Genomic DNA, 17877 nt, shown 5'->3' with positions numbered 1-17877 from the left:
TGTTTTGAATCGCTCTTCAGATTTTTATATCTGGATGTAAACTGCAAACAAAGTTGGAATTCAGATGTATGTGTAATGCATACCAAGAGTAGTGGAAAGCGTAAATCTTTACAACAAAATAAAATACATTTAGTGAGTATTTAAATTCAAAAGTAAATTAAATATGCTGGTATTGTGAGGCGACATCTGTAGACAAATCGTGTCAACTTAAAAATAATGAGTTGTAATTTTTGCACAGCAACCTTATAAATTTTACTGTGTTAGTTATGCAATAAGCTCACAATAATCAAGGTAATTTTTTAATTATATTTTAATTATAACAATTACTAAAGCAGTATGAACGTATTCCCGCATTACAATCTTAGTAATTTTAGACCATTGAAAAAGTTAAAACTAAATACTACCCTACCTAAATAATTATGATTATCAAATAGATATACCAACAGAGTACTACCTTTCTCAACAGAGTTACTAGTGTAATAATTTGTTATATGATAATGTACTCTTTTTTTACGACTTTAAAATGTACTCGTACGAAAGATTATTCTTTTGCTAGTATACTTACTGTATATTACTTAACATTGTACCATTCCATTTTTTAGAATATTTATCCCTTTCAAGGAATATTTCGTCAAAACAATCTCTAAAGCGTGTCTAATTAAAATGTTAAAAACAGATATAAAATTCCCGACTCCTGGAAATTTTAAAGTTACTCTTATAAATCCAGTTTTAACATTATTGTCGTTGGTTGCAATATTGGCTATTAAATTATAATAGTATTATGACGTGGTTTTTGAGGCACATAAAGTAATTTGTGTACCTAAATATTCTAATTTGTGTTTTTGAAATCCCTTCAACTTCACCCTATAAAATTTCTTCCGAATAAATGACTGAGATTGGCAGAGGAATTACTTGTGGAAAGAGTGGAGTGGACGTATCCTGACTAACTGGATGATTAAGTGGATATTTTGAAGGCGATCACATTAGAATATCGACAACGATCGATCGAGCCTGACGTCCAAATCCCAGCATTAAGGGATTACCGACCTCAGCTGCTCCGATATTTAGTTTACTCGGCAGTATTTAGTCGGTGATTTATTTCCCAGGATTTTCTTCCAGTGATATCTTCTGATTTATTACAACGCTCACTGATTGCGTTGCAGTTACTGTTGAAAACGATGTCGTTTTATTTGTATTTCCGGTGTTTTAGCTTGTAAGAGGACTCTTTCAGGTATTACCGGTTATTTATACGGATTTGATTTGATTTACCTTAAATATTGCGTATTACATTTTAATTACTGAAGGTCCAGCCATTATTAAAAGCGATCAGCGCGAGCGGTTCATGGAATAAGCAACGTCATGTCTTTGCCAATCACCAAATTGAGACAGGCTGGTTTGAAATAATGAAATATACGTAAATCATATTTCGTACTGTAAGAAAAACTTTTTTATTTTAGTGAAACTAATTTAATAATTAATAGTTTTTCCCTAAACTAAATAAAACTATGGGTTTATCTAATCTGCTTAATGTCTTAAGTATCAGATCCCTTTGAACCTTAACAAAAGCGTTGCTCCGAATTTTTATTTTAAGAATCCCCGCCATTTTCACCAACAAAAGGCCCGGGTTGCCGCGGAAAGAAGAGAAGCCGGATTATTAAGACGTATCGCAAGAGGCTGTTAAGACAGTCTCGTTATTCTTGAAGATTACATCGTTATTTTACAGAGATGATTTCTATGCCTTGTTACTGAGCACAATACCAGTTGTTAGTCCTCCCTTCCTCTTCCCTTTCCCCCTTTTATCCCCCTCTCCCTCGTGCTCTGCTAATTATTTATTCCAGTAATATTGTAAACTGGCTTATAAATGCTAAAGTGTAGACACTTGATATCCTTTACTACTCTCATTATAGTACTTTATTTAGGATGGAACCAAAAAATAAAATTTTATATACACTCTAATGACTCTGATCATGTAATCAATGTATAAGTTATATTCAATTTTCAATGAGCCATGATTAAAGAGGAAAATTTAAAGCAAAATGTAAAAAATCTGTGTGTGTTGATGAGCATGTCTAATTTTTTAATTAAAGAACGGTAACTAAACCTACTTATATTTTAGTTAAAAACTATTATCGAATGACTTTCACAGTTTTTCGACAACACATTAAATATCTAGGTTACTACAAAGTAAGTTTATCATTGAAGTATAGACACTCTCGTTGATATACCAGTGTTATCTGTATATTTAGTTATGTAGTTAGAGATTAGTAGACGTGTTTTTGTTTACATCAATGTAAGAATGTTTAACGTTTGAAATATTTATTTAATTCTTAGATTTCCGAGAACACCAGCTGGTTTTCTAGCAGTTGTTTGAACAAAATGAAGCCCCACTATGAAGTCTAAATTATCAAATATAATAAATTCTATTGGAAGAAAAGTATATCGTATACAAGATGTGTACGAAACGTTTAATATACTATACTGAATGTAAGAGCTGTAATGACCTCCAGACAAAATGTTAGCAGCACATTTTAAAATATATTGTCTAAGATGACACACTTTTATTACAATTTTTTGGAATTTGAAACATAAACTGTGCTTAGCGAGTGGGGCCAGAATGGAAGCTACCACAGAGGAGCGCATAGTCTGGGATTAACAGTGGAAATATATCGATTTTAATTCTCGATTGATAAAATGCCCAGTGATCCTTGTTCTGTGTAAATTTGCGTTCGTATCTCCAAGAGAACAACGGGCTTCCCACCTAGCCCAGCACTAGGCTATCTGTGTCTGTTATACCCCGTCACTGCACTTCATCTCTGCCTTTATTTTACATACATTCGGCGGATCTGAAACTTCCTCTCCATCGCACCTAATATCTCTCTTCCTCTCATTTTCCTTTCTCCTCTCCCTCTGTTCCTCTCGCTCCTCCGCTCTCTCTCCCACTCCCTCTCTCTCTCCTATTACGGGCTTGTGATATAATTAAACGCACATAGATATGTGGAAGCGACGACGCTAATTCTCGGGAAGGTGTGGCGGAGGATGTTCCGGCTCTGGCGGTTATGATGAATGATAACGCCGGGAAAGACGATAAATTATGTCGGGAGCAGCTTCCATTTGTATCTGCGAAGATTAACAGTGGCGCAATGGATATAGCGATGGTGCTGACACCCGCTACAGTAGCACTGGAAGTAGTACCCAGCTACCATTACACGGCCACAGTAGCTAGTTTCTGAAAGTCGAAATCACAAAACATTTTCATGAAACAACAGTAATTTGTAAAATTTTAAATAAATTTAAAAGCTTTTTGACTTTAAAAATTGTTACCTATGACGGTGTAAATTGCTGAATATCATTGAATGATAAATGACATGTATTTCGGTGATGAACCATATATATTTTGGGATGAATGAATGAATTTAAAATCTATGAACTATGAAGAAGAATAAAAAGGTTTGTGCTGGTCTTTCAGAATTAACTTATGCTTAAAAAGCGTACGAAGTGAAAATAACAACAGCATTAATATAAATAATATTTATGAGAAAAATAATATTTATTTATTCAATTACAGGTACCTCACTTACGCTGTTGCAAGTAAAAATGAGCATCCGTAAAAATCTACTTGTGGATCAATAAGAAATTGTAATTTTACAATTTTTTAAGTGAATTTAGAAATAAACTTTCCCGTTTAGTAATTGTCCAAAATTTCGCAAATGCGACGAACGGTCAACGTTTATCAGACATTCCTGTGAGCTTGAACCATTAACAGCGGATGTAAGACCTCCTTGACAGCGGAGAGACCTGTCCGTCTTTTCAAGGACATTCTCTTACATAAATCCTGGGTTTGGTGAATTAATTACAGACATAGCAGACGACAAATAAATCAGCTGACTTCACTCTTGGCTTTTATCAGTTCTTATATCTAGAACCGTCGTGTCGTTCATCTTCTGTGAGTGAATTCATTAGTGAGCCGTCCTCCAATCCCACACGTCCAATTTTATTGTGAGACTCATCCTACCCCTCCCCTCCAATGTCTGTTATTATTTTGTGATTATAGCTCTTGCAAAAATTGTATCTTTAAAATTGTATTGTCATATAATTGTTAATGATATTTTTTAATAAGTTAATAAATGTGGACAATAAACCAAGACATTATTCAGGATTTGTATTTGGCTGTACTTATACTTACTAGTTCAATTATATGAGTGTTATTTTGAAATGTCCTCAAAACTGTACGGTAGGTAGGCCCTATGTTGTTGTGACATTAGTTCTAAAACGAAGTGAAAGTGAAAAAGTGTTAGTAATGAATTTAAAATTTCTTCAAAATTCCAATACATCAGTATTTAGTTGTATGTAGGCTGTTAATTTTGATAAATTAGAAGCCGAAGATGGGTTTAGAGTGGACAATGCTTCCGAAAGCTGATTAAAAATTCACAACCTACAATTAACTAAGTATACATTCTATTTTGATAATATTATATGTTATTTCTAAAATGTTTCCAGCAAAAAGTGGAGCATTATGAAATAAGGAATTTTAATTTACTGCAGTAATTAATTAAATTACTTAATTAATTAGGTATGATGTAACAATTTTAATCACAGTGTACTGCAACTCAATAATTTGTTTTTAGTGGCATAGACGTCGTTATACTAATTTGTATAATTGAAGCTGTACATTAGCATGGCATGTGAAAGGGACTATAATTAAACCACTGAAGAACTTCTTTTATGTCATCTAGTGAATAATATCTAATTATCGATATTACTATAATTTTTAGTGCTGTTGACAAAAAAATCCTAAAAACTTAGTCTTACAATCATCTAGATACGCAAATCATTAAATTTTATAATTGTGCGTTTAATTATACGGGTGCTCCTACATTTTCTAACACAAACTTTAACACCCGCACTTCAAATTAAATTTATAACGTAATCTATGAAATCATAGTTTAAGTTAATCCCAATAAAGTGGAGAATTGAATTATAAATAAATATAACAAACAAATAAATTAAAACAATGACTAATATTAGTTTAAGAAAAGATGACGATAATTTTAATTAAGGTATTTGTTTTAAATGTACTCTTTAATCTTTACTGTTACGCCAAATACGGCTTTGTTACAACTTAAGAGATAAAGAAGAAAGGGAGTCTAGTATTAAAGGATTGGTGCCTGATTAATTATTGCAGATCGCTAATAATTGAGCAATTCAGTTTGAACTATTGCATAACCAGAGAAATGCCGTAGTAGAAGATAGCGCGAGTTCAATGAGTAATTTAAATAACAATAGGCTATTACAAGGCGGGTAGACTGAACTATATCTCTATGCATGATGGTGAAGATCTAATTGTTATTGTTATTGCTGGACCGGTGTGGTGCAGGCCAACTGGATTATATTGTACCCCGGGGGCTCGGCGTATACTTCAGTTTATACGGTGGCTTCTGGATTAATTTATCGAATTAGCGCATTACTCGGCAGCGTGCTTAATCAAGGCAAGCTTTGTGCTTCGCGGTTTCGCTCCATCACGGAGATTGTTCGACGGTGAACTCCATATATGTGTGCCAATATTGGTTCCATCATAATATGGAGCGTATAACCGGAAGCTTTTAAGGTGTCGAAGTCGTAATGTTGAACTAAACATATTCTTTATACCAACAGCATCAACGAATTCAACACAAAAATAATATAATGCGAAATAATTTAAAAAAAATGAACAAAATTATTAAAAAATAAAAACTGTTCTGGAATCTAATTTCAATCATAATACAGATAATAATAATATATTATAATTATATAAAATTACAATATTTAATATAATATTGTAATATATAATATAAAATTATTATATAATGTATTAATATTATATTATAATATTAATATTATTTATTATTAAGTAATAAATATATACTGTGAGAACATTAACAAGGATAGACATTACAAAATTAATATTTGCAAGAACAACAAAACCATGATACCTGATAAATATTAATAAGTCACCAATAAACACAATTAGGACATAGTATGAAATAAGTACGAAACCAATAACTTTGATCAAAGCAAATGAGGATTGACGTAAACAACAACAGCATTAATAATTTATAGTGAACCATTTCATTATTTCATTTAAGTAAGCTCTTGTTAATTAAAAAATCATATGCATAGAATCATGTACCTTTTAAAAAAATTCAATTTGAGTAACATGTTATTTGAAGGGGTTGGTATTTTTGGAATAATCTAAAAATGTATTTATAAGTTTGCTACATCCTCGTCCAATGGTTGAAAAATACAAAAGTATACAATAGAACATATGTTATGTATTCTGTTAAAGCTTACAAAATACGATATTAGCCCTAAGATTGTCAATGCAGAATTTTGTGACTGTATGGAGTATTTTTACATTTAAATCATAGGATGATAAATTATTTTATTCATTTATATGTATCTTTAGGGGAAATATAATATTGTTTGTTTTTAATATTTTCACCTCTACTCTATTAGTTAAGACGTAGATATCGCCAGTGTCCACTGATAGGTAGCAAGGGTTAACATAAGTTAGTATAAAATAGCTAATCACCTTCATATTACAAGGAATGCTTGTTTGTGTTCAGTTTCTCATTTTGTTTGATAAATATGTTATCTCATTAGGTATACTTGAGTTCTCAATCCTTTTAAACCTAAAGCCGTATATTCTAGCTTTATGTTATCGAACAAGCTTAACATGAACCCATGCCAGAAGAGATTGGAGGTTGAAGTAATACCTACCTAACTCCACTCCAGATCACGTGCTTTTCTCTATTCTTTGGTATTGACACGTGCATGATCTTATCCAGAAGTTTATCCGTTTACTTAAATCCTAACAGGAATTGGTTAGTTTGCATACGTGTTAAATAAAGTGTAGCATTTAAAAAAAGACACATTTACGTTTCTAATCTGCAGAATCAGTTTCAATATCTAGTGATTCATTATGTGCATGTATTATAAGCAATGTGCATGGAGCTGACATATCTTTTTTTATTCCTGACTGGAATTGATACAAAACATTTTTGTTGTTATTCTTGAGTTTTGCGTGTCACACTAAGTAAATAGTTTCTTTATTTTAACCTAAGTTGTAATAATTTTAGGTCATTAATCCTCCAGAGAAAGAGACCAGACTAGATCTCGAAACTTAGTGCTACTGTTTTTATACTGAACGATGGCAAATCTAACAAAAATCACAATCCTTCCATAATAAAATGTTAACTTAGTTTCATAAATTTGACTTATTATTGCAGTACTTTAATATTTTCGAAATATTACAATTACATTGAGCGCTAAGTCAAACTTCATTCTCTCAGTTAACCATTTTAATATCAATCGGTATTTTTTATCCTAAAATTATAAATTCGGTAGAAGAATATTTTTAAAGCAACTCTTTATATTCTGAAATGTTGAGTATAGTAACAGCAAGTCCGTTAGCAACTCATAGCAAGACCCAGTGTTTACCTGAAGGTAAGTATAACATCGTGTCTAGAAACAAGAATCAGAACTTTTAAAATTCAAATAGCCATTTATCCATTCAAAGGAATTAGAAGTATTAGGTACACCATTAAGCTGTTTGAATCTCAAGAAAATATTATTTATAATCCCCCCAAGTTTCACCCCAAGTCAGTAATTCAGTTATATTCAAAACACAGTGATAGACTGTTGAAACCTTTAGATTAGTACCGCGCTACTAACAGCATGGCTGTTGAAAGGGTGGACATCTCGCCGGAAGCCATGCCTCAGCTGATACCGTCAGACGTTCATAAATCGTCAGATACTCCTGATCAAAATATGAGCCCACATCTGTTAATCGGAGTTGATACATAGCTATTACGTAAAGGGGTCTCCCAACTATCGTGGCTTTAATTAACACGTTTCCTTCGACAACAGTTAGAAACAGTCTTGAAAACCTTTGTCTTCTCCCTCAAACACATTTATATTAGGAACTTTGGATTTGTATTACCTCCAAAAAATCGTGGGCTGTCGATCTTACACCTGGCACTGTATAATGTCGATTGTACATTCCGATAAAAGATAATTCGTTATAGTCATAGCAAATGAGTGTAAGACGTGTAAAGTTTACTCATAATAACAGATTTGGAGTGTCCTTGAATGTTCAAGTTTACTTGAAATGTGGACGCTTGACCAAGGGAAGAATTATTTCAGGTATGGGGAATTAAGGGACTTCTAGAACCACATACTTTATTGAAGAGCACTTTTTCCCACCACCCTTTCTCTCAGAATGACATAACACGTCTAGCCCTGGCAGGAATACGGTAATTGTAAACGACAAAATGACTTCTCCTCTTAATTAAGGACACTAAAGATAACATTTTAAAATGTGCTCCGTGGAGTTTGCCTTCGGGAGCTCAATTAATTTACAACTTCCATCCACCGTGTCAACTCAACTGGCGCTAAGTGCACTTGAAACAATTGAAGCCTTGTTATCTTTAAACTGGAGCATTAACCGAATGCCGTTGAGAGGTCGATGACCCTGACCCAACCGGACCTCCCTCAACGTTTACTTCTCGCCCGACACGGAGCGCGGGGAGTTTTAGATGTTTGATCAACGAAGTTTTAACCGAATAACTTTATATTGTTGTTGAGAGCCAATTTGCATTGGGTAAGGACCTATTCTAGTTGTCTGTGAAATCGTAGAAGACTCTGTAGGAAATAAATCGATCCTCAGCGGCGAAGTTTTAACCGAATAACTTTATATTGTTGTTGAGAGCCAATTTGCATTGGGTAAGGACATATTCTAGTTGTCTTTGAAATCGTAGAAGACTCTGTAGGAAATAAATCGATCCTCAGCGGCGAAGTTTTAACCGAATAACTTTATATTGTTGTTGAGAGCCAATTTGCATTGGGTAAGGACATATTCTAGTTGTCTGTGAAATCGTAGAAGACTCTGTAGGAAATAAATCGATCCTCAGCGGCGCCAGTTTTAATACGGCTACCTAAAATGGGAAGTTATATAAGGGTTAAACTATCAAACGATAATTTTCTCTCAGTTCACAATTTGCAGCTTAACAAAACTAAAACCACCCGTTAAACACATAAAAATAATTATGTCACCAACGAAATAAAAGAGGCTGGAAGTTGCCATTTCCAACCAAATAGTCCGCCCTCTTATGGTTGTTGATGGATTTACAAATTTTTTATATAAACTGTTGATTAGATTTAAACATAATAATTCCTAAGACTTAAAGTTCAATTATTAGTGTTTAGGTAAGCATGGTAGGCTAGTTTGGGAACGATGAGCTGGGAGTAAACATTCCAGGGCCGGCTAACACTATCTGAAATAAGATAAGTTTTATGATGGTACACACCGGTTTTTGTAACAATCCTGTGCGACACTTTAGATAACAACATAATATTTCAGCCTTTGTTTTTCATCAAAACTGCTTTTACGTGTCTGCGTAGGAAAAATAATTAACTGCTTTAAAAGAGTATTGTATACAACAGTACAACCTTTTTATTCGAACTTATCCACATATAATTTATATAATATATTGGCAGAATTGTTTTGTTAAAAGAATTGTTGGGAGTTTAAAACGAAAAACTTATATTTTTTAAGAAGTGAATTCAATTGTACATGTAAACTCATGCGTGTGTTCGTGTATATGCGTTGTGATTTGACAAAATAGTAGTAGTTCATAAACATTGAAGCATATAAAGGTTATTTTCATTCATGGCTCCTCATTAAGGAAGCAACTCGATTTCAGCCTTATTACATTACTACTATGTGTTAGGGCTCATTTCAATTATTCATATCGATTTATGTAGATTAGGCAGATTGTGAAGAGTTTAATAATAGTCTTAAATTATTGGTAATTAAAATAATCACAAATACGTCTAGAACTTAGTAGAAACGTTTTGCAAGAAAGGGTCCTTGGGTAGCCCACAAAAATTCATTTTTTTGCTACAAAAAAAAAAAAAAAAAAAAAAAAAAAGACCAGATCATCCTCCAACGGTTTATAGGTTAAGGTGTAGTTCTAACTTACCTTGCCTTTTTTCGGGGTTTAAAGCAAAATAATTGGGGGTGAAAATTCCAGACTTTCTCAGATATCCCTGATATTCTATTTATGGTTTCGTCGGTTTACTACTCGTATCGCAATGGAAAATGGTCAACCCGAGGAATTTTATCCGAATGAAGGAAATTTGGTAATGGATGTCTCTGTTTAGTGTAATTGATGCAGAGTTGACACAGAATAGGATCTCTTGACCAAACTTCTTAAGTACCTGATAATGAGTGATAATAAAGTACCCGCAGGTCTGAGCTGACTGCCATGTGGTCTAGCACCTTACCTACCGAGTACCCGGGTCCTGAGGGTACGCTGTTACATTCTCTCCGTGTGGGCGGTTTGCCACAACGTCTGCCGCTGCGCTGTGGGTCGGGTAATGGACCGTATTTATGGACCGAGTGCATTTTGCACTTAACTCCGATAAGATGTCTACCGACCGCTCTGCACTGTTCTGCACTCTGGCTTCCGCCTTCGAGATAGCCGGGTCGTCGGGTCTGCATTGAGACGGCAGTGTTCAAATTGTTTACGTTGTCGTGTTTCGCCACGTTGGAAAGATAACTTTTTGTATCCAATATCCATCTTTCTTATCAAACAACCGTTGTATAGATGAATACAGTTAGGAGGATAGTCCGCCTCCCCATTTATATATGCTCCCGGTTTGAGGTTCATTTAGACATTCCTTAGACGATAAATATATTTACAGGATTGTTTCCGGACATTTGCCATCGTTCAGTGAAACGAAAAGATCAGTAACACTTATGGGTTTAGCTTACAGCAAAAATCATCAAAACAGAATCAAATATTTCTTTGTAATATTGCATTTAACCTTTATTTTATTTAAAACTGCACCTCACTAATACTGTATAAAATAACGATACAAATAAAACACAGACTTCAAATATTAAGGGGGTTCGGTATGCCCTATCCTTCCCATGTTAATTTGGCCAATTTTATGTACCTTTTTCTCAGAAACCTTTAAAGCTATCATTATCAAACTTTAGGACACAACTATTTAGACCTTTGTTAACATTTAGACCGGAAGACATTATAAAAATCTATTTTAAATTTATTATTAAAAAAATTATAATTATAAATTATTTTACAAAAAATTAATAAATTTTTTATTTACAAGAAATTTAATAAAAACTTCTTTTTTTTTAACTTTGTTCCGCTCTAAATGTTAACAAAGGTCAAAATAGTAGTGTCCTAAAGTTTAATGATGACAGCTTTAAAGGTTTCTGAGAAAAAGGTACATAAAATTGGTCAAATTAACATGGGAAGGATAGGGCATACCGAACCCCCTTAACATAATATAATTTTTAAATGATTTTTTCCTTAGAAGAAATACAATAAATAACACATGATTCTACTTATAACATGTTTACATTAACAATTTACAGAAGTTTCCAGTGAATTTAAACTTTGATTTGTTTTGTAGTCGTAATTCAGTTTTTCAGACAATTGTATTTTTTTAAGACTGATTGAAGTATATAATTTTTAAAATTTGAATCTTTGAAAGAATAAATATTTGCAATAACAGTTCAATATTCATCGATTTACATTTATATGATTAAACTCCTTATTAAATACCTGAAGGTCGAAGAAAATTGTAAGTTTTACAAAATCTGTTTAAATTAGTTATTTTGCTGGCTGAATATTAAAAATATAAATTTCCGACGTTGTAATTACAAGGAAACACTCGGTAACCTGTAATTATGCTAATGTTCTGTTTGAAACGAGATATCATTATTTTTACCTCCAGCAGTAAAAAACTTATTTCTCGAAAAACAAACTGCCAAGAGAACATTTTATTGAGAAAACTGCCGAGAACGGGTGCAGTGGAGCGCGTGGAACAGCGAGGTAGGAGACTCCCGTTAACAAAATTTCTTTGTTGTGTATCAGAGACAAAGGATAGTTCAACATGACTGGATTGTTTTCAGTTGAAAATATAAACTATTTTGTTACCCACTCATCGTCTTATTACATTTTAAAACTGAACTCAACGACATAAATACTTATGGTTGAGTAATTTAAATCATCACACTTCTAAACAAATATTAATCCCCTTATGAAACTAAAACATATTTTGTATTTATGTCATCTGCGTATAAAACAAAGTTTAAATTTTAATATTTATTTTGAAAGAGATAATACACAGGTAGGAAGTATTGTAAGAATACTCTTAAGAATGTTTGGATCGAACGATCACCAAGTTTACGAATATCTAGCAGACATTAATTTCTTAAATGGTTCAGTGTCAATTACTACTTTTGGAGTTAAAAAAAGCCAGGACATCAAGATTTCACCAAATAAAACTTAGAGGTTTTCACCCCCAGGATTTAATAAAAATAGATGTTCAATCGAAATCCTTAATAACTAAACCTCCTCTTAAGGTTTCTTGCAGTAGCGGTTCATGGAGTGGCCTTCTTTTTAATGTGGCTCTTAAATCGAACCTTAAGTCTCCGGCATCATGTATAACTGCGAGATACCTCATTTATGATCTTCTGCAATCTACATTTACAATCCTTACTATATTCTGGTAATCATAGAGAAATCCCTAAACCACTCACATTATACCTTATGGCAAAGCTTTACATTTCCGACATCAAGTATAACTGCGAGACTCCCCCCTAATTTATGATCTTCTGCAGTCTATACTTACAATCATTACTATATTCTGGTAATCATAGAGAAATCCCTAAACCACTTACATTATACCTTATGGCAAAGCTTTACATTTCCGTTTGGTAATCATTACATTACATTACATTTCCGTAACTGCGAGATACCCCCCTCATTTATGATCTTCAACATCCTATATTGTAAGTCCGTTATTACAATATTCTACGGATTATGGATAAATTACAAGTGCTTATCAAGTTTTACGCTTACAACATCAAGGATGCAGGAGAGATATACCCTCTCCTCTAGGATACACCTCTGTTATATTTTCGTACGCTCTCTACTGACAATCCCTTATCCACAGAGCAGTACGTTAGTCCTTGCTTCGCGGAGCAGCTCCTGGTTCTGTTGGATCATCCATATTGAGCAACATCAAGGCTAAATATGAGATTTTCCTGTCCCTTGTAGTCTACTGAACCTCTTGTACTGTTGCAGGTCAGTACCGCAGCCCGCGGATCACAGAACACCCCTCGGACGTGGTAGTCCCGCGGAACGAACCGGTCACCCTCAACTGCAAGGCCGAGGGGCGGCCGGAGCCCCGTGTCACGTGGTACAAGGACGGCTCACTCGTGGACGAGGCCAAGAGTCACCGGGTGATCCTGCCTGCAGGATCCCTCTTCTTCCTCAGAGTCATGCACGGCAAGAAGGAGTCGGACAGCGGAGTGTACTGGTGTGTCGCCACTAACATCGCGGGTACAGTCAGCAGCAGGAACGCTACCCTACAAGTTGCAGGTAGGTCTAAGTTTGTTCTGTTTACTGATCTTTACTGATTTGTCCGAGTTGGTACATATGTAAGTTAAATATTGACCAATCCGAGGGCTCAACACACGGAGTAACAGACTATAAAGTAAGTTACTAGTCTTTTGTGATGATTGGCAGGGCTGGATTTACATATGGGCTCAATGGGCTATAGCCCAGGGCAGCAGAATTCAGGAGGTGGCAAATTTTGGTAAAAAAGTAACAAATAAATTATTCCAAAAGTAAAAAATATGTGAAAAAATTACTTAATGTGCCATATGAATAAATGTTGTGACATCTCATATTTTATAGTAGGCCTAAAAACAATAACTGTAACTATAAGAAGCGTAACTTAAATGTTGATAATTCGACCTATTTTATTTGAGTTTTATTACAAGTTTTATTACCGCCGACGTCGTGTTGACCCACCGCGGTACCAAGGTAAGCCCACATGGTTGATGGGGAGGGGGAGAGAGGGCGGCAAATTGTGGATAGCCCAGGGGCGGCAAATCTTCAAATCCGCCTCTGATAATTGGTAATGAATTTTGGTTGATTGAAAAGAGAGTAAATTTTATCAAAATGTCTATGTCAACTAAATTGTATTTGTAATCAAACAACATTACCAAATGATGTTAATATAGAGTGCGGCACATGTCTGCATACCTGTATTGTGTCGTTACTGTCTAGCGTGGTGTTGTATTTACGTGGCATTTGGTGGTGTCATTGTATCTACCGTCACTTTTTACGGTATAATTAGCTCAAACAAGTACTTGAGACATGCTGTATGGGGCGTTATTGGAACAGCATACCTGTACATTTTTTAGGAAATCCAACATTGTTTAGCAGTTCTCTGCATTTTCTCCACAATAGTGCGTAGAAGGTCGGTGACTCTTCAATGAAGGGAGGCTTGCTAGGTGCCAAGACTTATTTCGGTTTGATTTTAGTACGTGGTGATTTAAAAAATAAAATAATTTTTTTTGAAATTCTAAAATTTATAGAGAATAAATAGAATACCATTTCACATTTTATTTACACGTGGTTTCTGAAGGAAATTTTGAATAACTGTGCTAAAACGATGTTTCATGGTTAATAAAAGCAGTCAAAATGCTGTGAAGATTGCAATCGTTCAGAAAAGTTGTGACAATTATATGTCGCAATTTTTTAATCCACCGGTTAACATGTATATTATGATAGTTTAGCTGGACTGAACATGTGATGTCTATGAACTTGGAGTTTTCAGCAATAACGGTGAAAAGTGGACGAGACGAACTCCATTAGTGGTGGAATTGCATATTTTGTGATCAGGACTAATTTAGCAAGCCATATGACCTGACCAGCGCAGCACAGAGAGGCAGCGAGGCGCGGTGTGGTGTCGAGTCCGGTCCGTCTGTAATGGCAGAGAGAGGGCTCAAATGAATTTATCGGGCCCAGTGAGTGTAATTTATTGATTTCGGCCGGCGTAATGACTTGATGGGAGTGTGCAGCTGGCAATGGGCTGAACTAACAGCTGATCTGTTAATGACGTCATCCGTCCATTGTGTCTCTGAGAAGTTATGTTGTGAGGGGAGTTAGCGATGATGTTTCCTTGCCAATAAGTTGACAAGTGAGATCAATATAAATAGCCAGTGTTCTGTTTGTTTTTTGTATGTCAATAGGTAGGGTGGTTAGAGATAGTAATCACTCCCCAGCTTTGGGAATTTTAGCTCTCAGTTAGCACATTTTTTACACATTTTTGTCCAAAAAACTTTTTCTTTCATTCTTAGAATAACCCCCACACCCAAGAGTTAACCGACAACGATTTGGGATCACCCGATATGAAAATGAAATATACTTCATATTATTTTACTTTTGGCTGTGATATACCATTTCCAATGATATTGAATTGACACTGGAGTTGATACTTGGAATTATGCTTCCGCGTGTAACTCCTTTGATCGGTAATTCCAGGCCTATTACTCCCAAGTGGGAGTATCGGGTATGATTGTACAGAGTAGAAATACCATTTAGTGAATTAGCGTAGCTCCTGTTATAATTGCGAAAACTGATTGAACTGTGTGTGGCTCTTTTTAAGAAATCATTGTTGGGAATATATTGTAGACCGAAAAAACCTTATTCTGACTTGTGTGATTCTAGAAGTTTGTCACTCAGATTGAGATACAATTTAATAGTTAGCTAGTTTTACAGCATACTGTATAATAACAATTTGGTAAGCTATAACAAAAAAAGAAATTTAAATGTTCTTATTTCTTGTCTACATGTCATCTACATCGATATTAATTGTACGTTTAGAATTTGTTTTCTGTGCAGCGTAATTCGTCTGTGAAACACGCTCCTTTCTATGGAAAGAAGTGTGTAAAAAGCTATCCCATTTAATAGTACAGAAGAAAGGAGCGATATGTTTTTTCATTTTCTGTTTAGTGGACCGAAATGTTTTACCTCAATTAAAGCAATCGAAAAAGTTTCAAGTGCTAATAATTTAATGGAAATATACACTTGCTTAATACTTAAATAACTCTTCATCAGTGTATACATTTACTTTAAAATGTCATCTAAGGTATATGCATATCTAAATGTATGCGTTTAAGGAGAGTAATATCTTTGGGCATTAATTTAATCATAAGGGTTAATTGTTGCAAATTGGCCTCCATTCTGGTCGATATCGATTTGAACTTGATACCATGTACATAATTATCTTCACAATTGTCTGTTGACTGTTACGTTTTGATCCTCAAATTTCCGTTATTTAAATAAAGCCAATGATGAAGCAGTGGAATAACATAATTAAATTTCATGCTTATCAATTCATTTTAATTCATGTTCAGTGATGAAGCAGTGGCAGATCATAATTAAATTTCATGCGTATCAATTCATTATAATTCATTTTCAGTGATGAATCAGTGGCAGATCACAATTAAATTCATTCGTATCAATTCATTTTAATTCATGTTCAGGGATGAGGCATTGGCAGAACATAATTAAATTTCATGCGTATAAATTCATTTTAATTCATGTTCAGTGATTTCTGCTCATAACCGCACAATTTGTTGAAAACAAATCTATAAAAACCGCTTAATGGCACATATTAATCTATTTTAGTAATTTAAGTATGCAATAAATACTTTACCCTTGGTAACGTATCAAATTTTAGCTCGAAATTATATTACCCTAACCATTTCCCATAATTGTAATTACACACACACAATTTAAAATTGATATTGTATGTTCCATATTTATACTAGATGATTTAATACAGCTGTCAATTAAACTTTACTCTCGTAAATTTGTAAGTACCTTGTTCACTGTCCTTGTGTCTCGTATAAGTTTTCCTCATAATAAACCACTATGGGGGCTCCCCTTACATAAACCATGTAAGAGGAGCTGTACATAAATTACTTACCCTTTCATAAAAGAAAAAAACAAATTCGATATGGGAACACAATATAAAATCCCTGATATTTAAAAATGCTTTAATATTTGAAATTCTCCTATAGATATCGCATGTTATATCGAGCATCGCTGCTGCTTGGATGACGTGTGACCGCTAAACGACCCTGCCTTGCAAGCGGTCCACCTGCCCGGCCATTGATGGTGGTTCGGTGACCTTTAAGACGTTGGTTCCCAGGTTAAGTGTTAGAAGGCATCTTAGCCCTAACTTCGTTTGGTAAAACAAGACATTCTTTGATTTCGACTTTGTTTTAATTTGAGTGAACATAGTGAAAGTTACTCCATGAAAGCAAGGTCAAAAGAGTATATCCAGCAATAGATTTTTGGAAAGCTGCCCATCAAAAAACTTGAATGGTTCATAGTCATGATAAGCAAAAAACTATCTAGGGTGACAGTCAACATAAACACTGCATTGAAATTATGTAAAACCAGAAGTATCTAGGTGAAATAGGTATTGGTAGATGTATCTGTTACAACCTGGTCAACATTATTTGTTCCCCATACCCATCCTTATAATTGTAATGTCTGCGTTGGTTGTCCGGTTGAGTGTGTTGTATCATTAGTCAGTTCGCATGAACAAACACGCGTTGGTGATGTGTCAAATCTGCATTGTTTAGTTTATGCCTGTATATGTTACGTGCTATGTGTAGTGTGTAGGGAAGGGAATTATAGCAAATCATTACAATGAAAAAAGAATTTATTGAAGCTATAAAAGCGGAATACTCCCAGAACGAAATATCAAGTAATTATCTGCTTGAGTATAATTCAGAATCTCCCCTAAACGTCGCCATAACGCCTGTCCCCGACCCACCCTTACGGAATATTACCAGTAATTGCTATTTACTAATACTGAAATCACCAGAACGCAAAGCTGGCCCGTTATCGCCAACGGCAGCATAATAGCCGAGGGGAGATGTCTCCTTTATTGATTTGTCTATCTAATTGTTAAGTCCAAGAGCTATGACGAGTAGCC

General features: G+C 34.5%; 1 protein-coding gene across 2 annotated transcripts in view; it reads left to right on the top strand.

Annotated features, from left to right (window-relative positions):
* LOC124354151 (roundabout homolog 2-like) overlaps nucleotides 1-17877 on the top strand; it is a 430871-nt gene that overhangs the window by 98800 nt on the left and 314194 nt on the right. For both annotated transcript variants that reach the window (XM_046804403.1, XM_046804402.1), the window contains exon 3: nucleotides 13158-13454. In XM_046804403.1, coding sequence (XP_046660359.1) covers nucleotides 13158-13454 — 297 coding nt within the window. The remainder of the gene's footprint in view (nucleotides 1-13157; nucleotides 13455-17877) is intronic.

The sequence above is a fragment of the Homalodisca vitripennis genome, chromosome 2, assembly GCF_021130785.1.
Source record: "Homalodisca vitripennis isolate AUS2020 chromosome 2, UT_GWSS_2.1, whole genome shotgun sequence".
Classification (NCBI taxonomy): domain Eukaryota; kingdom Metazoa; phylum Arthropoda; class Insecta; order Hemiptera; family Cicadellidae; genus Homalodisca; species Homalodisca vitripennis.
This window is presented reverse-complemented; position numbering and strand designations above follow the sequence as displayed.